The sequence below is a fragment of the Bubalus kerabau genome, chromosome 11, assembly GCF_029407905.1.
Source record: "Bubalus kerabau isolate K-KA32 ecotype Philippines breed swamp buffalo chromosome 11, PCC_UOA_SB_1v2, whole genome shotgun sequence".
NCBI lineage: Eukaryota > Metazoa > Chordata > Mammalia > Artiodactyla > Bovidae > Bubalus > Bubalus kerabau.
The window spans coordinates 75,673,143-75,698,070 of record NC_073634.1 but is presented as its reverse complement, the minus strand read 5'-3'; the positions used below and the strand labels follow the sequence as shown (position 1 = coordinate 75,698,070).

General features: G+C 52.2%; 1 protein-coding gene across 2 annotated transcripts; it reads left to right on the top strand.

The window, feature by feature from the left end:
• Positions 1-8,812: 8,812 nt before the first annotated feature.
• On the top strand, positions 8,813-24,928 carry SLC35F6 (solute carrier family 35 member F6). Of its 2 annotated transcripts, XM_055540722.1 has the most exons (6): positions 8,813-9,016; positions 17,949-18,021; positions 19,094-19,265; positions 19,732-19,944; positions 20,615-20,725; positions 22,260-24,928. In XM_055540722.1, the coding sequence occupies exons 1-6, from the start codon at positions 8,940-8,942 to the stop codon at positions 22,727-22,729; spliced, it is 1,116 nt and encodes a 371-aa protein (XP_055396697.1). In that variant the 5' UTR covers positions 8,813-8,939; the 3' UTR covers positions 22,730-24,928. The 2 variants fall into 2 exon arrangements, with proteins under 2 accessions (XP_055396697.1, XP_055396698.1); XM_055540723.1 differs by lacking the exon at positions 19,732-19,944.

Below are 24,928 nucleotides of genomic sequence, written 5' to 3'. Positions count from 1 at the left end.
AACCCAAGACCCCTTACGCAGGAGTCCCTCCATCAGATAGTACAGAGTCAGCCCTGCCAGCAAAGACCAGCTCACAAGACCTTGGATAATCTCCAGGTAATTGACTTGGGAATCTGCATTTTTTCCCTTTTACAGGAACCTGCTGGAACCACTGCTTTGGAGAAAGAAAGTGAAGAAGAATGGGATCTATGCGTTCAGTAAAGGTCTCCCACAGGTCTGTCTATGCTAGAGAAAGGAAAACTTATTTCTACTTGACTCAGGCCTGAAGCAAGCTGGTTTTGATTCCCCTTGGAATGGAAAAGGAGCCCCTTCCCAGAAGGCACAACCTCCTGTAGTGAAAAACATCCCCATTGTGCCGGGGCTGAGCGGGGTGGTCGGGAAGGACGCCCCTTCCTCAAGGCACCTCCACAGCTGAGGGAGCCACTCAGCGGGAAAGAGAGCTCCAAGGTGCCAATGCCCTGCCCACATGGTCACGTCTCACTCAGGAGGAGACAGACGTCCTCCTCTGACACGCTTGCCCTGCCTGCTCCCTCCTGGCTAAAACCCATCTCCACTGTGGAGAAAAGGCCATTTGCCTGGAGTCGCTAAAAATTACATGTTAACAGCCTTACTGATTTCCAGCAGTTTCAAATGCTAGCTTTGGCCAAAAACTTCTTTAAAAGGCCAGGCTCCCTTCTGATTCCATAGCGTTTACATTTTATAACATTTAAACAGAACTGCTTTCAAGCAAAGATAGGCAGTACTTTCCTCGAATGTCCCCATAAAAAGTAAAATCTGAGAAACGTCTACACTAGTGGTTAGGGAATGCCTTGTGAGCCCTGCGATGATTAGCTCCATCTGCACAATAGTTCAGAAAACTGCTGTCTCAATTGGGGAATCTCCTTCTTGGAGAAGACCTTCTGCCTCCCATCTGGGCTCAGTCCTGGATATCAGTTCCCAGGAAAAGGAGTTCTCTGTGGAGGCAGCTGAGTCTCCACTCTTTACATGCATACCAGCTACATTTACGGAGCTCTTCTCTGTCAGGGGTAGACACTACTAAGGGAACTACATATAATAGCTTATTTGTCATCAGTGCTCTGGAAGGGCTTACATGGGAAAATAATCTAAAAAAGGGTGAGTATATGTATATGTGGAGCCTCCCCGGTAGCTCAGCAGTAAAGAATCCGCCTGCAATGCAGGAGATGCAGCAGACACAGGAGACATGGGTTCGATCCCTGAGTCAGGAAGATCCCCTGGAGGAGGGCATGGCAACCCACTCCAGTATTCCTGCCTGGAGAATCTCATGGACAGAGGGACCTGGTGGGCTACAGTCCATGGGGGTCACAAAGAGTTAGACTGGAGAAGGCAATGGCACCCCACTCCAGTACTCTTGCCTGGAAAACTCCCATGGATGGAGGAGCCTGGCGGGCTACAGTCCATGGGGGTCACAAAGAGTCAGACACGACTGAAGTGATTGAGCACACACGAGCACATATGTATAACTGATTTACTTTTTCTGTACACCTGAAACTATCACAACATTGTAAATCGACTGTACTCCAAAAAAAAAATTTTTTTAAGTTTATTTGCCAGATCAAGCCTATAGGGTATAATATGACTATTATGTCTTTTTTGCAAATGGGAAACAGAGGCTCAGAGAAGTCAACAGACATGCCCATCATTGATTCCATAGGTCATATCCTTCAAGGATCTGTTCCCAGGCCAAGGAATCGCTAAACTGACAGGGAGTCTGAAACCTTGAGTGCCAAACCTGGGGTCCTGGCAACCTCTAAAGTAGGTCACCCTGCCACCCCCACTTAACTGCATCCTCTACCCTTGGCACCAAGAGAAGCTGAGCCCTCAGCTTCTTTTTGTTATTCCGCGTCTCTCTGAATCACTCACCTTACGGTGCCCAAGATACTCCTGGGGGTTGCTTTTTGATGTTAAGCTTTCTCAGGTGACTCACAGACCTTTTTCTAAGCTGGATGGGCCCCAGCCATAGCGTCTCTCCTTTAGCTGCAGGTGCAGCACGCCATCTAGTGGCTGTGTGGTGAACCTCGTATTGGGCTACCGGCAGGATCTGGGAGGCCCTTAGGTTGTCAGGTGATCCAGCTGAAGCTCAGAGAGGTGAAGTGACCAGCCTACAGGCACACAGCAAGTTAGTATTCAGTCTCCAGGACCATAACCCAGTTCATGGTAGCAAGACTGTGGACTTCACACACAGTTTCAGGGAAGCTATGTGTCTGGAAGCAGATCTCAATTCTAGTAGCTGTAAAATCAAACCGTCCTGTTCACAGTGCCCCATTGTCCTGGTACTGAATCCTTTATTCTGTTTATTACCTATATTTGAATAGATAAAGATACATATGATGTAAAATCCAAAAGGTAGCAATAGGGTATGTGGTGAAAAGTGAGTCTTTTAGCCCTCCACCATCCAAGTCCTGGGTTATCAATTTCTACATGTCTGTCCAGAGCAAACTTTGTAATTTACAATTTTTTTCTTAAACAAATGGTAGCATTTCCTACACAGGGCACTTAGTAAGGTATCTTTGAAGTCACTGAACATCAGCAAATAAAGAGTCTTTTTGTCCATTTATAAAGTCACACTGCTTGTCCCTTTGTAAAGCCCTACTTTGTAAAACCACCCTTTGTAAAGCCATACATGGATACAGGATCCATGTAGCCTGTCAGGGGTACATGGAGGTGCCACTTAACTACTTTACTGTTGATGGACATTTACGTGGTTTCCAATCCTCTGCTGCTTTAACAAACACATATGGAAAACCCTTTAGAATAAATTCCTGGAAGTGGAATTGCTGGAATTATCAGTTGTGATTCATTTTGGTCTCATATACCAGCAAACTCAATATAATGAGAGCTTAAATACTTAAGGTCAAAGAAGATGTTACAGAAGAAAGGCAAAAAGGAAAGATTTGAAAATGACCTTATGAGATCCTGAAACTGGAGGCAGCAGGTGCCACCTAATCTAATCATCTCTGGTCTCCATAGAAACCAAAGTCAGTCCGGAAGAGCTTGTGAACAACAGCTACCCCATCTGCACCAGTTCAGAGCATCTACATTCCCTTCGTTCGAGGTCCTGGCAGGCCTGGTTCCATTGTCTCCTGGCTCTCCCCTAGAAGAGAGCTAAGACTTGATCCTGGCTCCACTCTTCCCAGACCTCTCTCTCCTCCTTCCAGCCACAGCCTCAGATGGCTGCCCTGCAATGCCCACCTTGTTGGAAGAGATGGGCAACTGGATACACAGTCCAGCATCTAAGACAAAACAGAGCTGGACACTAGTTAAACAGAAACAGAATATTATTCAGGACGATTCCAAGAGAGGGAAGGAGACCTCAGTATAGAACAAGGCTCAGTTCCAAACACAACATGGGGAATTTATAGCTTAGTCAGGATCTATATAGGGTCGGGGCTGGGGAAGGGGTCAATGGATGGAAAATTGCCAAGAGGAAATATCAGGAGTGAGGGGAATTTTGGCTGAACCAACTTAACCGGATTCTTGCTGAAGACAGGCTGGGGTAATCAGACATCCCCTGGGGGGTAGGTTGATCAGATAACAAAGATGGTCCCCTCGGATATGGAGGGTGGGGGAGGTGCCAATTAAACTAACTTAGCAGGGCTCTAGATAAAACTGTATTTTATAAGAAAGTGCACAGATGGTCCTAGAAGGTTAAGGAGCCTGACTCAGGTCTGGTCGCCTGCCCATCAGGAGGGCACCTTCTAGCCGGGGAACAGTCTGCACAGCAGGAAAATGCTCCAAGGACGTACAGCAAAAACTTGTTCAAGTCAAAACAGGTCTGACCTGGCCTGTCTGCCCACGCGTTGCTATACTTCCTTAATCCAAAATGTGATTAAATTGATTGGGGAAATGGTCAATCTTTCAGACAAGCCACAGGCAGGCGTTCACAAGCTTTGAATACAAATGCAGGAGTTTGCAGTGATGTGTTTCACTTTACTCTGGAAATTATAGGCTCTTTGAAGGTAGCATGCAAATTTGTTCAAAATGTCCTAGACTTTGAGAGAAAAGGCCCAAAGCCTGGATCACACTCTTATGCAAATCAGGAGAAGTGCTTCCTAATGTGCAGCCTGAGATCTGCCTTGGCACCACTGGGCTAGACCAGCCCTGACCTCACAGGAGGTACACTAACTCTCCCCACACCTCCCCCTGCACTTCCGCATCTGCCTGCCTTCTCTCTCTCTCTTTCTCTCTCTCTCTCTTTCTCTCTCTCTGTCTCTCTCTGTCTCTCTCTCTGTCTCTCTCTCTCTCGGTACAACAAGCTGAGGATGCTGTGTTCCCATTTTACAGATAGCAAAGAAGGGCTCTGTATGATTAAGTGACTGAACCCGGTCACTTTGCTCTAAGTGGCTGACCTAGCCTCTCTCTCTTCCCCAACCTAAGACAACCTGCACAGATGTCATTGCACTCCTGAAGATTCTGCATTCTTAGGCATACATGAAAAAATTCCTATCTCCACCCACCACCGCATCTATACAGGAGAATTCTGGGGCTCTGGCACCCCTATGCGTGAATGCTATGCATGCTAAGTCACTTCAGTCATGTCTGACTCTTTGCAACCCCATGGACTGCAGCCCACCAGGCTCTTCTGTCCATAGGATTATCCAGGGAAGAATACTGGAGTGGGTTGCTATGTCCTCCTCCAGGGGATTTTCCCAACCCAGGGACTGAACCCAAGTCTTTTAGGTCTCCTGCACTGACAGGAGGGTTCTTTACCACTAGCACCACCTTGGAAGCCCTAATGCTCAGTAAATTTCCTCCCTTTGCTGAAATTTGCTACATTTGCCCCCTTTCAGGTAACTCTAGGTGATCTTTGGGCAACCTAAAGATCACCTAAAGGCAAACTAAATTTAATCAAGACAATAAAAACTGGACAAGTAGAAGACAACTGCTCCTCTGATGGGCAAGATCATCACCCAAAGAAGGTTGACCCACCTTTGACTTTGTAAAGGTTCAGAATGGAAGAGAGGAGGCCCCGGAGGGCCCCTAATCTCCCTGGCCCACCTCACCTTAGCCATCCATCGCCACTGTCCCCAGCCACCAAAGTCCTCACTGGCTTCCCTAAGCAGCATCCTCAAGGCACCAGATCTCCCCAGAAATTTAGGAGGGCAGAGATCCAGGCCAAGTACCCAGTATTAATAACACCTGTGGCTCGTTTGAGAACGTTACTAAACCCAGGAAATCAGGACTTACAAAATCATGAGGCAAATTTGCATCCAAAAGGTTACTGCCATAATCTTGGCTTTCTCTGCCCACTGAAGTCGAACGAAAAGTACGGAGGCAGAGTATGGAGGAAACAGAAAGATGGCTTTAGTTCTCAGCCAGCTGAGGGGGGAACACAGCAGACCAGTACCTCAGGAACTGTGTCCCACCTCCTAGGGGAATGGAGAGACTTTGTACAGCCTGGGTCTTGTGGTTTTAGGGTAAATGAAGAGGCCTGAAGTTGTGAAGGTCTTGCATTCTTCTTCTAGCTTTGTCTCAAAACAGTCAGAGCTGGTGTCAGGTAACCCCGGTAACTGGGTCCCTTTGTCTCTGGTTTATTGTACTTCAGCCTTCTTTCTGACCACAAAGGGTGGTCTGGGGTAAAGGTAAGCGCCAGGTACAGGATGTAATTAGCATAGAGTTAAAAGATAACAGGTGCAGAATGCAGCTCCTGCAGTCTGGGGGAGTTAGGTGCAGGATGTAAGTTACGTAGTGTCAAGTTAGTTTTGAGAAAAGCAAGCTTAGTTCTAGACTACAGATTAGGAACAGTTATTAAAGTAAAATCTAGGAATGATCAGGCCCGCTCACTATTCTCTTTATCTTCTTTGTTCTCAGGAAAGGGAAAGAAAGAAAAATTCATTTTACCATTTTACCTCTTTTACCTTTTCACTGCAACAAAAATACACCTGAAGCTCTACCCCTGAATTTCATCAAATAACAATCTGAAGGATTTTGCAAAGCCAGTGTATGAACATATTGTCAATTGAAAAAAGAATGCATGCGCGCACACACATACAAAACCTAAAAACTGAGAACTTTTATTTGATGAACTTACTGATGACTGTAGCCTGGGAATCAGATTCTTGGATAGCTCTGAGGAACTGTTCCTTAAAGGTAAGGGAGGAGCCAGAATATGTAGTTTTTGCTGGGGAAAACAAAAAACCTGTGGTTGAACATTAATCCTAAAGTTAACATTAATCCTCCTAATCACACATACACACACAAAAAAACAGACACCTCAAGTTAATGATTTTAGTGCTTTACTTTGTAAGGGGCAATGCAGGCGTGTGGGCTTATTGAAATTATTCCTTTGATATGCACCTTAACCACGGAGGGCCAGCATCCTGTTTTTCTCCAAACTGAATCCCCTCAGGGTGCAGGGGTGGGGGGATGGGGTGCCTTTATGGCCACCATTTCCTGAAATGGCAGGTTATATCCTTTGTCCACAATATCCACCCTGATTCCTCTCTACTTTTCTCAGAATTCCAATCTTCTGAGGCCCCAAGCCTTGCTGCTACCTGGGGTCACTAATGTCAACCTTACTTTCTACTGTGGAAAGTGTAGTCTAGCCAGACCTGCAGACACTCAGAACCTCATTGTAGGTCACTGGCTGCCAACCCCTCGGGTGTCCACGTGGTTGCCTCTGTCTGGAACGACCCTTTTCTGCACCTGGAGCAATTCTGCTCATTCTTCAAGCCCCTGCTCAAAGCTCCCCTGAATTCTAGCACATGGGGTTACTGTGAAAACTGAGGTCACAGAGGTCAAACTCTTGGCACAGACTGGGTGGCTGTTCCAGGACAGCTCTGATTGTCACTGTCATGCCCTTACTCCCACCCCTCTTGGGGGGAATCCCTCCCTTCCACAATCCTGTCTGCCTTTTACAGGCTTCCCTGATAGCTCAGATGGTAAAGAATTTGCCTGCAATGTGGAAGACCCAGATTCGATTCCTAGGTCGGGAAGATCCTGTGGAGAAGAGAATGGCTACCCACTCCAGTATTCTTGCCTGGAGAATTCCATGGACAGAGGAACCTGGGGGGCCACAGTCCACAGGGTTGCAAAGAGCTGGACCCGACTGAGTGACTGACACTGCCTCTTACACATCCTCACGTTGCTGCATAGGGACTGGTAAACCCACTGCTCTCCCCTATGAAATCCCAACTCCTTGGGATTTCCTGCTTGTCTCCTGCTTGTCTTTGGGGTCCCTTCCCTAGCTTTGGGCCTGGCACTTAGAGGATTCCAAGTGTATTTGCCCATAAATCCTTTTGTCTCCTGACTCGAGAAACAGTAATTTGATGACTGATCAGAACATGGTGATAAATTAAAATTCATTTTATGATGTGACTGTGGAGACAAAGACTGGGCTACTAGTGACATCATGTCGGGCTGATGACACCACTAATCATTAACAATTTTTGTTTCAAGACGGTGTCCTTGGCTTGATATACATGAGGAGAACAGTCCAGAGCCCCCAAGTGTGTCACAGCTCTGTAGTGTGTCATAGCTCACAGGGATGGGCTATGCAGCTGGTGTGGACCGAGCTGATCTACTCCTTGGGACAGAAATTCATTCATCTCTACACACCTCAGCATCTCACTCAGTATTTCTGGAAAACTGAAGTAATCCCTTTACCTGAAACTGGTGGTGGTGTTGAAGATAAGCGCAGAAGAAACCTCTTTCTGCATCTCTCGACTTCCCCACTGACTGAAAAGAACAGCCCACATTGTAGGAAAGTTCCTGGATCATCTGTGGGTCCCAGACACACTCCATGCCCACATATACCTCTGGGCAAAGGCACTGCCATTCCCCCCTGTGGGACAGCCCTTCCCCTCTATCCTGTGACCTCCTACTATTGTCCCAAACCCCACTTATACACCTTCTCTATCAGGTCTTCCTGGTCCAGCCCCTTGAGAGTTTTTCCTGATTCAACACTGGTCATCTTCACAAGGTCAAGGCAGTCTTAGGGCAGGCAGGAGGAGTGGGCAGGCAGGCCCCATCTCCGCAGCTCTAGCAACAAGATCTGCAGTGATGAAGCAATGTGCTCACTGGGTCTGAAGCAGGTCCTCCAAGGCCTTGAGCTCCAGCCTGTGGTATGACACGAGCATGGGCTGCAGACAGAGGCCCAGAGGTGAGGACAGAGGGTGGCTGGGAGCTGAGAACCAGGAGTAGGACTTCAAAAGCTGAGATGCCTTTGCACATAAACCCCTGAGCAGGATCCCAGGAATCCAGGGAGAAGCAGTGGATTGAGACTGGTGGAGGAGCTTAGAAGGCACAGATCTGGGGGACACTGAAGAATCTGCGTGCAAACACCCCTCCAGTACTCAGTAGTGTGATCAAAAGCAAACCACTTGGCTCTTCTCAATTTAGCTTCCTTTGCTATAAAATGGTCTCCCAGGGAGCAGGAACTACTCTTACACCACTTTTCTGGAAGATGTGAGCCACACCACGAGTTGGGATCTCTAGGCACTAGTCTCAGGCCACCTGGGAGTTCCCTGGGTACCCTGCAGAGACGAGATTCCCACGCGGGGCGTTTCTACTTTGTGGTTTGCCTCTGACATTGTTCAGCTCAATTTCTCTAAAGGGTTTACCGAGCGCTCTAACATCCACGGATGCAATGTCACTGCATCGTCCCATCAGCCTCTTTTGCAGAAGGGCCTCTTTTGCACCTGGGGCCGTGACTTGCCAGTCCCTCTGTGGGGACCAGCGCTCGCAAATCCCGCCCGGCAGAGCACCCGCACCGAGACCCGGGGCGTAGATGCCCAGGCCCGGAGCCCTCCCTGGGGCGGAGCGAGCCGGCGCGGGGCGGGGCCTTTTCGGGTCACGTGACTCCCGGCCCGGAAGCGCTCGCGCCCGAGACCCCCGGGTGACCGGGTAGCGAGCTACCATCTCGAGCGGGCACGGAGATTGCGGGGGGACCCTCTAGTATCGCGCTCCCCGCATCCGCCGCCATGGCCTGGACCAAGTACCAGCTGTTCCTGGCCGGGCTCATGCTCGTCACCGGCTCCATCAACACGCTCTCGGCAAAGTGAGTCCGGGCCTGGCCGGGAGGGGTTGGGGCTCGGTAGGGTCTGCAGCCGCCCGCAGGGGCGCTGACGACCCCCGCCCTCCTCCTGCGTCCTCCCCCTTCGCGGCTGTCATTTCCTGGCCTCACCAGACAGCTCAGTTTCTCTGATCGATTCACGCGGTTCATAGACCACCCAAGAGGTGCAAGGCACTGGGGAATGCGAGGAGGAGCAAGCAGTGTCCTGGCTGGAGATCCGAGCCCCTGCTTTAATCCCAGCCAGTCACTTTCCAACTCAACATCTTTAATGGGAGGGCGTTCCTCTCTGCTGCCCATTCCAAGGTGGCATCAGGGGAGCGGCCCTCCAGGAGCTGTAGGCCGGGGAGGGCTACGATAGATGCCACGTTAGCCGAGTGACCCGTGAGCATGGAGGGCTGCGATGACAGAGTAGGGTGTGCTCCATAGGCCCCTCCTGGAGAACTGGTTTCAGCTAGGCCTTGAAGTTTGGGTGGAATTTCTGCTGTGGTGGGAACCTCGAAGCAGGAACAGCAAGATCTAAGGGGATTGTAACTCACTTCAAGTGGCCAGGCTAGATTTTATCCCACAATCAAAGAGGGGCTTTTGAGAAAGTGATTCAGTGAACCTGGTGGTCAAGGTGAAAAGTAATTTGCTGGAGGGAAAACCACTCCAGGGCTGCTGCAGAGCAGATGAGGGGACCTTGGAGGTAGAGGTGAGGTGGGAAGGGAAGGGCCAGGTGGGAGAGACCAGGTGCAGAGTGAACCCACAAGGCCTGACCCACAGGATCAAATAGTCACTCCTGGGCTTCTGCCTGGGAGAACAGGAGTGTTAATCCAGACAGGGCTGGGAGGGGAGGGGGGGGCGGGGTTCTGCTCTGATGTCAGAGGGTGTGGTGCTCATGGGCCCATAAGGACAGTTCTCAGAAGGTTGGGGGTTGATGACCTGGGGCTGTCATGAGGCTGAGGGACCAAGCACAGTCTCCTCTTTGTAACAAGCAGGAGGCCCCGAGAGACAGCCCCTTCTCTTGATGGCCCTTTGGCTCTTTCTCTGTCCCTAGCTCGGCACTGGGCCTTCCTGCCCCTCTGCCCACCAAGAACCCCAATACCCAGAGCCCAGCCTTTCTCTGAGCCAGGTCCAAGGTGCATGTGGAGGACAGTAGACAGTGACCCTCTCCTAGTCAGACTTCACTTCCACCTGGGTCTTGCCAGGCTCGAAGCAAAGGGGAGTCACCCCAGTCACCCTGAGTGCTGTGCCCCAGGCCCGTGGGGGTGGTGGGGATGGTTATATCTTACTCATTTTCTAGAGTGTTTTTCCCCAGCGCACCCCATCAGTGATGTGAGAAATGCCCCAGAAGAGGGGTCTGGGAGAGAGGTCTTCTGTTCAATTCTTCAGACATGTATAAGGTACTTACAGTATGGGAGCCACTGCCTAGACTCAAGGAAGAAGACAGAAGTGACCAAGAGAAGGTCCTGGCCTTTGAGATGCTTAGAATCTGCAGTGGATGAGACAGATGCGTACATGCTTGACAAGCACAGTGTCCTCCCTTCTCCCCAGGAAAGTGGACCTCTGGGTGGGGCCCAGCTTTCTCTCCCGTTGGGCTCTGGCCAGCCATGTCTGTGTCTTGTGCTGGGCTCCTGGGCCCTGAGGCCTCCTGAAGGGTGCTCCTCTTGCTGAGCGCTTAGCTGTAAAGGAAACTCCACCGGAGGTCTTCCATCTCTGTTAGGATCTGAAGGCCGCAGAACAAGTCACTGTCCATCAGTCCCACAAGTCCAGGCCTCAGTCTGGTGCTTATAGGGTGGCTGTGATCTGCCATGGCCACTGTCCCGAAGGAGAGCTGAGTTACTACTGAGGTTACCTGTGTTGACTCAGCTCCTTCCTTAAAGAGGTCCAGACCAGTCTGGTGAGAAACCAGAGGATCCTCAGCCCCAGGAGGCTTTGCCCCTGGAGGCTACCTGAGAGGCCAGAAAGAGACTTTCAGGTGGGGACCCAGCCTTTGCCTGTGACCTGATGTGGGGCTTTTCAGGAGCCTCCCTACCTGTGACAGGCCCTAGTATTGGACCCTCAGCAGTGTTCTGAGGCCAGACTGTGAGAAGAATGCTCTCAGAGAAAGAACATGGGAAAGCAGTGGTGTACATCCTGATGGGGATTATCGATTTGAAATCACACTCTGACCTCCAGTTTCCAGCAGGGACAGACAGACGGGAATGTGACCACGGCAAGTAAGTGCTAACCAGCTAGTACCCAGACAGAATAGCATGTACCAGGTCCTGCCCCGGCTGCCTTTCGTGAGTTAATGAATTCTCATAATCACCCTATGAGGTAGATACATTTCTTGTCCCTGGATAAGGAAAGTGAGATTCTGGAAAGAGTAACTTGCTTGCCCAAGTTCAACTGAGCTATAAAGTGGCAGAGTTTGTATTTGAGCCTAAGTAGTCTGGTTCTAGAATCCATGCTCTTAACCTCCAGTATGAATGAAGCTGGGGACTTCTCTAATCATTCTCAGGGGCATTTAGAGTTGTTAGGCACATAGAAAGTATCCATTCTAATCCCCACAATTTACAGTCAAGGTCCCAAGGAAAGTTTTTGTGTATGTGATTCAGCTGGTTGGTGTCTAGAACCTAGGTCTCAGCATTTTGGTCCAGTCCCTCAAACTTCCTCTTCCTTGGGGCTTCCTCTTACACCTCCCTGGACAAAAACAGACAAGCATGTGCCTGTGGACGCTGTAACCCTATCAGTGGTATCTCCCCTCCCTGCCATCGGAGTGCCTTCGCTCTGGGCTCGGGTGGCAAGCATCTGAAGCCTCTGTCCCAACGCTTACTCAGGGTTCAGGTTTAGGGCCTCTAGTAGCCTTCTGCAGTGTCTGGGCTGTCGAGTGAGCATGTTTCCCTCCCCGGCTTCTTGGGAACTGAAGATAGCGGGTGAGGAAGTGGGCGTGAGCACGTGCTGCTGCTGTGCTGCAACCATAGGTCAGCTGTCTGCTGGAGGAGGTCACTGCCCACTAAGGAGGGTTGGGTGCCCTGCAAGGAGCCAGCCTGCCTGGGCTGGGCTGGGCTGGGGGTCACCTGCGTGCAGAAGGGAAAGTGATGGATCAGGTAGGCCCCTGGGTGTAGGCAGAGGTCCCCTCCCGTCTCCTTTCTGTGGCTGCTTCTCCCCCACTACCAGGCCTTCTGCTGGCTCGCCTCCTAGACAACAGACACTTCGGCCTCCCCTGGCACTGCGTGGGGCTGTCTGCCTGAACCAGTGTGCCTTCTGGAACTGCATCCTCCTGAATCCAGCTGGGGTTCTGCACGTAAAGAGCCAGGGTCAAGTAGATGCTCACTCAGGAAGGCTCAGCTCCTCTCCTAAACTTCTGCAGGCTGTGAAGCCCACCACCGCCCCCCCCATGAAGGGCCACGGGGCCATGTTCTCCAGCCGCCAGACCCGCTGGGTCCTGGGACCCTGCAGGAAGGGGGCAGGGGGCCTGGGATCATGGGCCTCCGTTGGGGAAGGGCTGTCAATCTCCTTTCTGTTGGTGCTCTGACTTTCTCACCTTGGCAACTGCTCCTCCCCCGCACCCTGTGAGCAGCACAGGATAATTGCTTCCAAGGGGTTAATGCCGACTGGAGAAAGCCTGAAATCTGGAGAAAGCCTGCAATGGGGAGGGCAGTATAGGAGAGGAGAGAGCATGTGGTTTGGCAGCTGTGGGATTAGATGAGTCACTGGGCCTCTCCAAGCTTCAGTTTCATCTATAAAATGGGTACAAAATCCCTGCCCTACCTCTTAAACATGCTGTAAGAGCTCCTGAGGAGAGTCTTCTTATCCTTAAGAGACGGAAGGGCTATCATCATTTCTTACCACGTGAGCCACCTGCTATGACACCCCAGAGGGTGGAGAAGCCCTGGGGCCCTTCTTAAGGTCCGGAGCAGGAGAAAGAGGCTGACTCACCAGCATGTGAGCAGAAATGACCCGGATTCTGCAGGAAGGGGATACACAACTGATGGATCCGAGGCAGCCACACCAGCCGCTTCCTCAGCCTCTGACCGCAACCCCCAGCCCCACGCAGACACACACACACACCCCTCTGGGAATGCTGAGCTTGGAGTTTTGACTGGGCCAGGCCACGCCAGAATGACTCATCCCCCAGGAAAGCGAGCCCACCCCGCAGCCCTCTGAGGCCCAGGGAACTCAAGGAAACCCGCTTCTGCCAGTGGGAGGCACTTCCTCATGTGGCCTCAGCCTAAGCCTCCTGGGTCCCCACAGGCCTCCTGCCCTAGGGACCATGGCTATCCCCAGAAAAGAGTGTCCAGAGAGTGGAGGGCCCACCTGCAGGGCTGACCTTTGCCCCACCTCAGCCAGGGAAGTGGGAAGGATCAGGAGGAAGAAGGTGCTCGGTGTTGAGGAAGGAGCACAGAGCAGGGGGTGGAGGCCCACGGGCACTAGAACTTCCCTGTGTGCCCAAGCCCTCTCTGGCCCCTGGGTTTCTCGTCTGTGAAACTGGGAGCTTCCCGAGATGATGGCCGAGTTTGTCCTCCTCTTTTCGGCACTCTGGCCCTCCATCTGTCCTGCAGGATGGGTCGCAGAGGAGGGACACTCCCTGGAAGCCTTCAGGTGGAGCGGAGCTGGGGCCACACCCACCCAGCCCAGAGGAAAATTTTGCAATTAGGAGTTCATGATCTGAGCCACTGTCAGCTCCCTGTCTTGTTTTTGCTGACGGTATAGAGCTTCTCCATCTTTGGCTACAATGAATATAATCAATCTGATTTCAGTATTAATCATATAGTGATATCTACGTGTAGAGTTGTCTGTTGTGTTGTTGGAAGAGAGTATTTGCTATGACCAGTGCATTTTCTTGGCAAAACTCTTAGCCTTTTGTCCTGCTTCATTTTGTATTCCAAGGCCAAACTTGCCTGTTACTCCAGATATCTCCTGACTTCCTCCTTTTGTATTCCAGTCCCTTGTGATGAAAAAGACATCTTTTTTTTTTTTTTTTGGTGTTAGTTCTAAAAGGTCTTGTAGGTCCTCATAGAACTGTTAAGCTTCATCTTCTTTGGCATTACAACAGCAGAGGAGAAAGGGAGAAGAGACAGATAAGAACTTTTATTGACTCCCTGCCATCTGCCAGGTCTTTTATGGCTTATTTATTACTTTTGTGAGTTCATCAGTGTTGGCATCATTATCCCCATTTTATAGGTGAGAAATCTATAACTCATCCAACCTGTGACATTCAAAAGTCTGAAGTCTGACCTTTCCATATATCCTGCTACCTTTTCTGAAAATAAGTTCAAGCAGGTGGGTTTGGGCCTAGATCCACCCATTAACTGTATGAGGCTGAAACAGCTCTCTCTTGCCCAAGTCCCCGTCTCTAAAACAAGGGTCCTTGTTATGAGACTTAAACCACACAGCCCACGTGAAGTGGTCAGCCAGTTCAAGGAGAAATACAGGTCTGGTACAAAGTTAGTACACAATGAACTGTGAATTTATAAATACACGTTAGGGAAGCGTTTTTCAAGGAGACAAATGCTATCCCATTGGGGAGTCACTGATGTCACCCCCAGATGAGCCAGGGCTGGCTTTTGGCCGTTGTTCTGTGCTACCTGAGGGCTTCTGTAACTGCGCAGTGAGCCAAACCTTTCCCAGGGCCAAGTTGGGAAGCCTGACTCCTTCCCAAAGTGACTGCAGGCCTAAACTCCTCCCTGGCCCCAAGAGGCTGGGCGGGGCAGCCTGTCCTGACACCTAATCCCTGGGGCTGTAAGCCTGCCCCAGTCCCTCAGATACAAAAAGATTCCATTTCCCCTGCTGGGAATCTGCCCAGTCCAGCCTGTTCAGGCAGACCCAACCCTTGGAGAAAGGAGACAGCACCAGGGGAGGGGAGGAGGCTTTGCACCAGCCCTCCAGCGCTCCTCGAGGTGCCCATCCCTAGGGAAGGGCAGGCCTGGCTGGTCCCACCAGCAGGGGGCAACTCAAACCAGGTGGCAGATTAGCACTGTGCATGTGGACTGTAGTCACCACCTACCCATTTGTCTAGTGGGGTCTAGAAGTCCATTCATGCAACCCAAACAGTTTAAACTTGTGTATAATAAGGTTCTAGGAGCAAAGAAAGCTGTGGAAGATACTGGATGCTGAGCTCATATCCTGTCTAGTGACAGTGACTATGGGACCAGAGAGTCACACAGATGTGAGTTGTGACTGTCAGGTGTGCAGGCAGTAGCCCAGCGGGAGTTCCAGGAGGGGCCCCCACTGCCAGATCGGGGTCTTCTTGAGCCTGCCAGTCTGTGTTCTGGGTGTGGCCCCAGGAGAAGGGGCTTTCATACCAGCCCTTGTCCTAGGCTTCTGGTTGACCATGAACTTGGCAAGACCTCCCCTGTTCCTCCTGGAGGAGCCCTGGGAACTCTGTCTCTGACCTGCTCACTTGCTCCAGGGCCATTGTCTCTGTGCCCTTGGTAAAGCTTGACCTCTTCACTCGCCCTGCTTCTCTCTGTTTCGCTCAGCTGCCTCACCCAGGCCCTCCGCCAGGGCTCTGTCTGTGACAATGAGTCTGGCTGGAGAGTGGGCTACCTGGGTAGGCCATGCAGGTGGCGGCTGGCCCGCGTTCTGGGTCCTGTCCTGCACGGGGAAGGATCCCCGAGCCAGAATCTACTGCAGATCAGGCAGAAATGAGACCCCTTGGAGAACAGGCAGTTTCTGTCCTTAGTGGGGGCTTTCTTCGCCCCTTTGGTACTGGGTCTGGTTACATCCTGATCCCCCAACCCAGATTTCCTCTACGTTCCCAACCAGGAACATCAGCACTTCTCCTTAAGGGCCCATCAACTCCCCTTTGACCTCCACTGTTTCCAAGCAAGCACTGTTCCTAACGTCCCTCCTCACATCTTTGGGAGTGGATGGGGTCTCTCACCTTGAGATAAGTCTGCCATAGCCCTGTTTTGTTCACTCGCCCTAGGATGTGTTCAGGTTTCTTTGTAGATGTGGTCTCTCCCTCCCGCTTCGTGCTGCCATCACCGCTCAGCCCGCCCTGCCTGCTGCCTGCATCTGGGCATCATGCCCTTGCCCCAAGCTGTGGGAAAGAGCTCCCAGAGAAGCCCTGCCTTGTGTGTGTTCCTAGCTGAGCCATGTCTGACTCTTTACGACCCCATGGACTATAGCCCGCCAGGCTCCTCTGTCCATGGAGATTCTCCAGACAAGAATACTAGAGTGGGTTGCCATTTCCTTCTCTAGGGCATCTTCACAACCCAGGGACCAAACCCAGGTCTCCCTGGTTCAGGATCTTTGTCAAACCCAGACCTGCGAGCGGAGTGGCCCCTGCTCGGGGCACAGGAGGCAGAAGGCTTCCCTGCCCTCTGGGAGCTGAGGCTTGTACAGAGCTGGAAGATAGGTGGGGATCACAGTGTAGCTGCTCTTGACAGATATTGTTAGGAAAGACATTTCAGAAGTCCCAGGTGGCGCTAGTGGTAAAGAACCTGCCTGCCAGCACAGGAGATGCAAGAGACGTGGGTTCGATCCCTAGGTCAGGAAGATCCCCTCATATAGGAAATGGCAATCCACTCCAGTATTCTTGCCTGGAGAATCCCGTGGACAGAGGAGCCTGGTGACCCTATGGCTGATAGAGTTGCAGAGTCAGACACGATGAAAGTGACTTAACACACACACACACACCTAAGCCTTATACTTTAAAGATAGCCACTGCCTATGCGTGGGGTGCTATGGTCAGGAGTAGGGGAAGCATAGGCAGGTCAGTGACCCATAGAAAGTAGCCCTAGGCCTGTGTTGACCTGAGTCAGCAGTGTGATATGGCAGATACAGTCCAAGCCAGGTCAACTAGCCAGGATGTCCAACACGTGAGAGGGGCCTCCCTGTTGCCCAACTCCATCCAGGCCAGATCACATGCCTTGGGTCTGGGCTTGGCCCCACCGGAGCACTTCCAGAAGTCAGCAGCCAGGGAAGGAAAGGTTAGCAAGGGCTGGGGCTGCTTAACCAGAAGATTCAGAATGTAGAAACATCTCCAAATACATGAAGGGCTTTCAGATGAAGGAGAGATTCAATCCCAGGGACATAACACAGCCCAGTGAAAATGAAATTCAGGGGCAAAAGCTTTAGTGACAGACGTTGGTCAGTGCAGAATGGTTGGTAGCAGCTGCCCAGAGCACTGTGCGTGACAGGTTCTGGACTCAGTGGGGCCACATGCCAGAGTCAGCCCATCTGCTGGGCGCTGGCTGGCGGGCCACTCCACAGCGCCATGTCCTTGCCACCTGCTTGTAAGCCTCTGCTAGAAAACCCTGCCAGACCCTTCAGATTATGTGAAGGTGACCGGGCGGTCCGTGTCAGGTGGCCGTTTCCCAGGGCCCATGTGACCTGCAGACCAGGGACTCTATATTTTTTGAGCATGGGTCCTTTGATAGTCTGATGAAGCCTAGAGTAGTGTTTTGAAGTGTGCAAATAAAACACCAAGGATTACAGAAAAACCTAATTGCATTGAAATAAGATTATCCAGACATTAAAAATGCCAGTTTGTAATATAGTAACAGGTGTGTGCATGCACTTCTTAACACATAAAATTATAAGCAGTGGGTCTGATTACTGTAATTTTTGACTAGTGATGAGTGTAAGTGATACTTCACAGTATCTACAGTGACTCGAATGTGAAAATGAGAATAGCTGTGATTTCCATGTGTGACAGAGTTGTAGGTCCTGCAATAGTATATTTATAATTTGAAGAAATGCTAACTTTCTGCTAGCGGTTCATGAGATTTCAGCTAAAGGTGCCCAGGCCCCCACTTTCTGTCCCAACTCCCAGATGAAGACCGCTTACTGTGAAAACTAGCCCCTTCAAGGGGGAACCCCACTCTGGGCCGAGTCCCCTAAGTCTGGCCTCTTGGCATCAGGAGGCGTGAGCTCTCTGCAGGCCTGGGACCAGGTGGGAGAACCCGTGCACCGCAGGGTTTGACTTTCTCTCTGTCTGCTGCAGGTGGGCGGACAACTTCGTGGCCCCGGGCTGTGGAGGGAGCCAGGAACACAGCTTTCAGCATCCCTTCCTCCAGGTATCTGTGCCTCTCCTCTCCCAGCTCTGTCTCCCAGCGCTCAGGGCAGGTCCCCCCGTGAGGCCTTGCTGTCTCCTGTCCTAGGAGTGGAGTCCCCTCTTGCTCCCTACTTCTCTGTCTCCCTCCCCAGAACACAGGCCAAGGTGTGGGGTGCCCCTGGAAGGGGCCAAAGGCCCTGTTCCCGTAGGAGGCCTGCGCAAGTCCTGGTGCGTGGTCCTGTCCTGGACACTGTGAGGCCAGCCCTCACCACGACAAAGTCAGGACCCATTTGGAAAAATCAGCCCCTAGTAAAACCTGCTCTCCAACCATACGGAGCCCAGACCCACTAGGACAGGGCAGGCACCTTCAATGCAAGGTACCTATTGCTGGACTAGGAAGTGCATGGGACAAATTTCAGCCTCAGTTCTGCCAGCAACTTGCTCTGTGACCTGAAATAAGTTCTTGAGCCTCTCAGGGTCTCAGTTTCTCCATCCGGAACTTGACCAGGAAGTGGCCTAGCCTGGTGGGTTTTCCGGCCAGGCTCTATAGCCTTAGGGTTTCCATCGAGGTGTCTGAGGTGCTAAGGAGTAGACGTAGGCAGCTCCCACACAGGAGCTCTGCATTTATCTGTTTTACATGTTGGGTTTACAGGTAAACTCTTACTTGAAGAAAGATGATTTTTTTTAATTTTTGTTATGGGACTTCCCTGATGGTCCAGTTGTTAGGACTCTGTGTTTTCACTGCCGAAGGCATGGGTTTTATCTCTGGTCAGGGAACTAAGATCCCAAAACCATGTAAACTGTTAGTTGCTTAGTCATGTCTGACTTTTTGCCACCCTGTGGACTGTAGCCCGCCAGGCTCCTCTGTCCATGGGATTCTCCAGGCAAGAATACTGGAGTGGGTAGCCATTCCATTCTTCAAGGGATCTTCCCAACTCAGGGATCAAACCTGGGTCTCCCACATTGCAGACAGATTCTTTACCATCTGAGCCACCAGGGAAACCCAAAACCATGTGGCATGGCCAAAAGAAAAAAAAAATAGTTGCAGGTGAACCTCTTTCCAGCTGTGAACTGGCCTGGTTCCATCCCTGCAGGCAGTGGGCATGTTCCTGGGAGAGTTCTCCTGCCTGGCCGCCTTCTACCTACTCCGGTGCAGAGCTGCACGACACCCAGACACCAGCGCAGATCCCCAACAGCCCTTCAACCCTCTCCTTTTCCTGCCCCCAGCCCTCTGCGACATGACAGGGACCAGCATCATGTATGTGGGTGAGTCGCCAGGCCAGGCTGCCAAGGTCTCAAACTGTGGCCCCAGGGGGATGCTGGTGAAAGAGCTTCCCCCACCCCCAGCTCATCTTCAGTTCAGTTCAGTAGCTCAGTCGTGTCTGACTCTTTGCATGGACTGCAGCATGCCAGACCTCCCTGTCCATCACCAACTCCTGGAGTTTTCTCAAACTCATGTCCATTGAGTCAGTGATGCCATCCAACCATCTCATCCTCTGTCTCATCCTCATCAACTCATCTTCAGCACCCCCTTTACACACACACACACACACACACACACACACACACACAGAGAGCTCATCTTCAGTTCCCCCTTTACACACACACACATACCACCAGAATTCACTGAGTACTTAGCACGTGTCAGGCCTGCCTTCAGCTTTGAAGACACCTCAGTGAACAGAGCAACCGGGCCCTCAGGAGCTCACATCACACATCTGTCCTCTCCCAGCCCTGAACATGACCAGTGCCTCCAGCTTCCAGATGCTGCGGGGAGCCGTGATCATCTTCACAGGCCTGTTCTCGGTGGCCTTCCTGGGACGGAGGCTGGCACTGAGCCAGTGGCTGGGCATCCTTGCGACCATTGCCGGGCTGGTGGTGGTGGGCCTGGCCGACCTCCTGAGCAAGCACGACAGCCAGCACAAGCTCAGCGAAGTGATCACAGGTGTGGCTGGGGACAGGCATCCAGGGGTTGCCCCACACAGAGTCAGGGGAGAAAGCATCTGATAGGCTCTACTGCCTGCCAAGCCTCGGGGGAGGGTGTGTGGGGTACCAGCTGTTGGCCTGCACCTGCTCTCGAGGTGATGGGAGCAAGCAGGGCCAAGCAGCATGAGAGAAGAGTGGGTAAGGAATGGGAAGGTCGGAGAGGGAGAGGGAGAGGGCTACATTTACTTTCAGCCACACAACCTACAGGATCCAGGAGAGGAAACGCATGAACGTTTACTGAGTACTTACCCAGTGATCATCCGGCACTCTGCACTGTGCTCGTCATCACTGTAGTCTTACGGTCCCGGAAAGGAAGGCCTGCAGCAGTTTCACTGTGAAGTGCCACCCTGGTCCCTCAGAGGCAGAATTAAGCCAGAAATGTCCATCTCAAACCCCATTGCTTCTCAAAAGACCCACTTACCCCAGTTGTGCAGCCCTCAGACCCCCGGGCCTTCTGGAGCCTCACCCGAGAGGGGAGGGGTGACAGTGCCTGCCCCACCCCTCGGGGGCCAGGAGATCAGGCTCAGGGATGCCCTGCAGAGTCAGGGGCCGTGGGGGGCTGTTCTGTCCCTGAGGGAGCTGTCTCCCTGATCCCTGGCCTCACCCTGGGCCCCTCCTTTTTCCCACAGGGGACCTGTTGATCATCATGGCCCAGATCATCGTCTCCATCCAGATGGTGCTGGAGGAGAAGTTCGTGTACAAGCACAACGTGCACCCACTGCGGGCGGTCGGCACAGAGGGTGCGTGTGAACACGGGCTGGCGGGAGGGCACTGGGTGGGGTGAGCCCTGCAGGGTGGCACGTGGAGAGAACGTGGTGAGGGCCCGGTGGGTGCTGGGGACCTCTGGGAGGGCTGAGCCTGCCGCCTCCCATCCTTCCCTTTACCACGTACATGTTGACAAATACTCTGACACGTGCCGTGCACCCAGCCAGGAGCTAAAGGAGGACAGAGGCGAAGATGAAGAAGATGCAAGCCGCACTTTAGGGAAGCCGACCACTTCCTAGAGCAGTGGGGCTGCTTCAAGAAAGGAGCAGGCAGTCCACCTTTACTCAAGTGAGAGTTTACTTGCCAAGCATATCTGAGTGTCATGGCCCAGGGAAGGTGGCATTCGAGCTGCAGGTTTCAGCAGGCAAGAGTGGGAAGGAGGGAACTGCAGACGCAGAGGAGATGTGGGGAGCTGGACATGTGTTTGGAAACCAGTGAGGAATAGTTTGGGCAGGGGTACACGTTTGATGTTGGGGAAATAACCAGGAATTGAATATGTCAGGGCCACATTGTAGAGAACCTTGTACATCAGGCAAGCGGATTTAGATCTTAAATGACAGGCAGGGAAAAACTACCAAAGGTTTTTGAGCAGGAAAGTAAATCAAAATCAGTGCTTTAAAAATACAAAACTAACAGGGTGAATTAGAGCAATGCAATCAAGGTGTGACCCTTGGTCTCCTCAGGGAGCTGGCTGTGCCTGGCGCACTTGGTTGAGCCGAGGGCTTATGATAGAACATGAACCACCTAAATCGACTATGTCATGAAGCACACTGATCGCTTCCACTTATTTTTTTTCTAGCATGACTTTCAGAGTGAAATTGAAAGCGTCAGTCACTCAGTCGTGTCAGACTCTTTGCGACCCCACAGACTGTAGCCCGCCAGGCTCCTCTGTCCATGAGGATTCTCCAGGCAAGAGTACTGGAGTGGGTAGCCATTTCCTCCTCCAGGGGATCTTCCCCACCCCGGTGTTGAACCCAGGTCTCCTGCATTGCAAGTGGATTCTTTACCATCTGAGTCACCAGGGAAGCTACTTCTGAGTGAAGCAGTGCCTTGATTTACATTCCAGTCCAGCTTCTTGTCACAGACCAACGGCACTGAATTAGAGAGCTGTGTTTCTCCACACTTGGGAGAGCAATGTAGTGCTTGGAGCCAGCCAATCCTTCTGTCAGTGAATAGAACCGAATTTTAAGAAACGTCAGACGGCATTGTATGTTGTAAGGATAGCTGTTTTGTGGCAGTGTGTATCTGACTGTGCACTGGTCACAATATAAAGTGTATTTCCTGTTCTTGGTCCAGTCAGAAAACACAGGTTAAAAGTGGAGAAGGGGCAGCCAGAGCCCATTCAGTAGGCAGTTTTGAGTTTCTAACGAGCAGGACACCTCCAGGACCTGAAAGGAAGAAGCTGGTTTGAGGGCGGCTTGGCAGGGGTCACCAGAGGCCAGCGGAGCCCTGGCATGGCGGGACCAGGGCTCCAGCAGAGAACCTGACGTGTTCCCTCCACTCCCACAGGCCTCTTTGGCTTCGTGATCCTCTCCTTGCTGCTGGTACCCATGTACTACATCCCCGCCGGCTCCTTTAGTGGAAACCCTCGCGGTACCCTGGAGGACGCGCTGGACGCCTTCTGCCAGGTGGGCCAACAGCCACTCATTGCGCTGGCACTGCTGGGCAATATCAGCAGCATCGCCTTCTTCAACTTCGCGGGCATCAGCGTCACCAAGGAGCTGAGTGCCACCACCCGCATGGTGCTGGACAGCCTGCGCACCGTTGTTATCTGGGCACTGAGCCTGGCGCTGGGCTGGGAGGCCTTCCACCCGCTGCAGATCCTCGGCTTCCTCATCCTCCTGGCGGGCACCGCCCTCTACAATGGGCTGCACCGCCCACTGCTGGCCCGCCTGTCCAGGGGCCGGCCGCCGGCCGAGGAAGGCGAGCATGAGAGGCTGCTAGGGGGCTCCCGGACTGCCATCAACAGTGCCAGCTGAGCCTCCTGTGGGGCCTCTGCCACCACCTGGACGCTCCTTGTTCTCCCTGAGGCTGAGGCCACGTGGGCTGGTGAACCTCAAGTGCTCTGTCCCCCAGGCCTCACCCCGCCCCCCTCCCCACTGACCCCCACCCAGGGCAGCCACTGCCACAACATCCAGGTCTTCCTTTGTCACCATCCCATGCAGAGAGGTGTTACCCAGCCCCCTCTGAGGCCTGAGTGCCGTGCCCAACCCCTGCCAGGCTTCCCCAGCCCCCCAGACCCCCTGGAATACTAGAGCTAAATCATGGGGTAGAATTGAAGCAGCCCTAGGGCTTTCTCTTAAGTCATAAGCTAAATGTGGTTCTCCCAGGAAGAGAGGTCAGTGAGCAAATTCTAACAGAACTAAGTACCCCGTTTTCTACAACTTGTAAGATATTGCCTAACTGGAGACTGAAGTTTCAGCTGGGGTCTTGATGCAGACGCTGTGTGCTCCCCAGCCCTGTGCCAGGTTCTTCTGGGCCTTGGCTCCTGCTCTGTACAAGGTGTCCACGGTGTAGGACCAACCTGGGGAAGGAGGAACAGCCCGTTTATTGGAAATGCCTCCTGCCCACGGTGCTCCTCCTCGCTCACACCCCCAGGCCTGCCCACCTGGGAGAGATTACAGGGAGTTTCCAGGCAGCCCTTGATAACAGTTTTTATGAACTCTGATTCAACTTCCATTTTAAAGCTGAGGAAGCTGAGTACCAGAGTTTTAAGCTGTTTGGCCCAAAGGGCTCTCCTGCCCAGGGCTCTGGCCATGCAGCTACATGATCGGGTGGCAGGCTGGGGTGTCGAGGGCATTTGGGCCTCAGCTCCACCCCCAGCACCTCCACTCCATGGAGAGCCCTCCAGGGTGATGGGTCTCCCAGGAGTCTACCATTCAGAGTGATGCTGCTATCACTGCTCTCTAGTTAGTTAGATAACTAACATGATAGTGCATAACAGCCTGCACAGGCAGATGTGGATGAGAAAACTGTGGCTCAGAGAAGGTCAGGTGATGTCCTCATGGAGCCAGTATTCCAAGTGCGGATTGCCTGATTCCAAACCTGTGGCCCCACCTACGATACGAGTGTCTCTGGGATCTTTGGGCGGGAGTACATCCTGTGCTCTTGTCCTCCAGGTAACCCACCCCTGAAGAGAGGGAACTGGTAGCAGGGACCCCAGGAAGCTGAGCAACCCTTCTTTCCAGTGGTCCTCACTCTGTGGTAGTTTCTGGAGCCTCAGTTCACTCCCTGGGCAGCTCTATCATGAAAACAAAACACCAAATGCCTTCCTTAAAATAGGTCATGGGGAAGGAATCTCTGACCAGCAAAGCCCTCAGGCTGTGGGGATCCAGCAGGTTCTTACCATCCGGTACCCCCAGCTCTGAGTTTCAGGGGGCCCTGAGCTCCTCTGGGCCATGGTGTGTATCACAGGAGGAAGGAGATGGAGAGTGAGGAGGTGGCGACTACAGCTGCTTGGGGGGCTTACAGTGTTTCAGGGGTTTTATTTTTAAAAAACAAAGGGAAATTGGCAATACAGACTTTTCTCTTCAGTGAGAAGGAAGAAACACAAGGGTTAGGACATTCCTGGAGGTGATGTCTAGAATGTCAGAGTGGAAAAACTCTAATGCACCAGAGGAATCATCCAGTCCCAACCCCCATTGTTCACGTGAAGAAGTTGAAGCCCAGAGAGGAAGACGCTTCTCAAGAATGCACAGAGCCAGGGACTGGCAAAGCCAGATTTGCTGGTTCTCAGTCCTTTCCCGTCCCGTTCTCCCATCGGAGCAGGGCTGGGAGTCCAGGACTGGCTAAAGTAAACAAATCATGGACCATGTGGATTTTAGCATCAAAGGGTTGTGGAGTGAGGGGCAGCAGAGCATGGGGAGGGGGAATCATAGTCAGGCCTGCCACCCACGCAGGCACCTTGCTTTAGGTCTTCACATCTCTAAAATGGGGAGGCCATGTCTCACAGGATGGCTGTGGGCATTAACCTAAGATAATAAATGGGAGGTACCTGTAAATGCTTACAGTGCAGTGTCCTGTTAGGCTGCTCTGCCCACCAGGGTGGCTGTCAGGTGCTTAGGTCCCAGCAGAGCCCTGGCGCAGAGCATCGGTTTTGCTTGGGGTTGGGGAGATCTTTTGTTACACTATGGTGGAGTAGAGTGTAAACCTCATGTCGATTATAAGATAAAACAGGA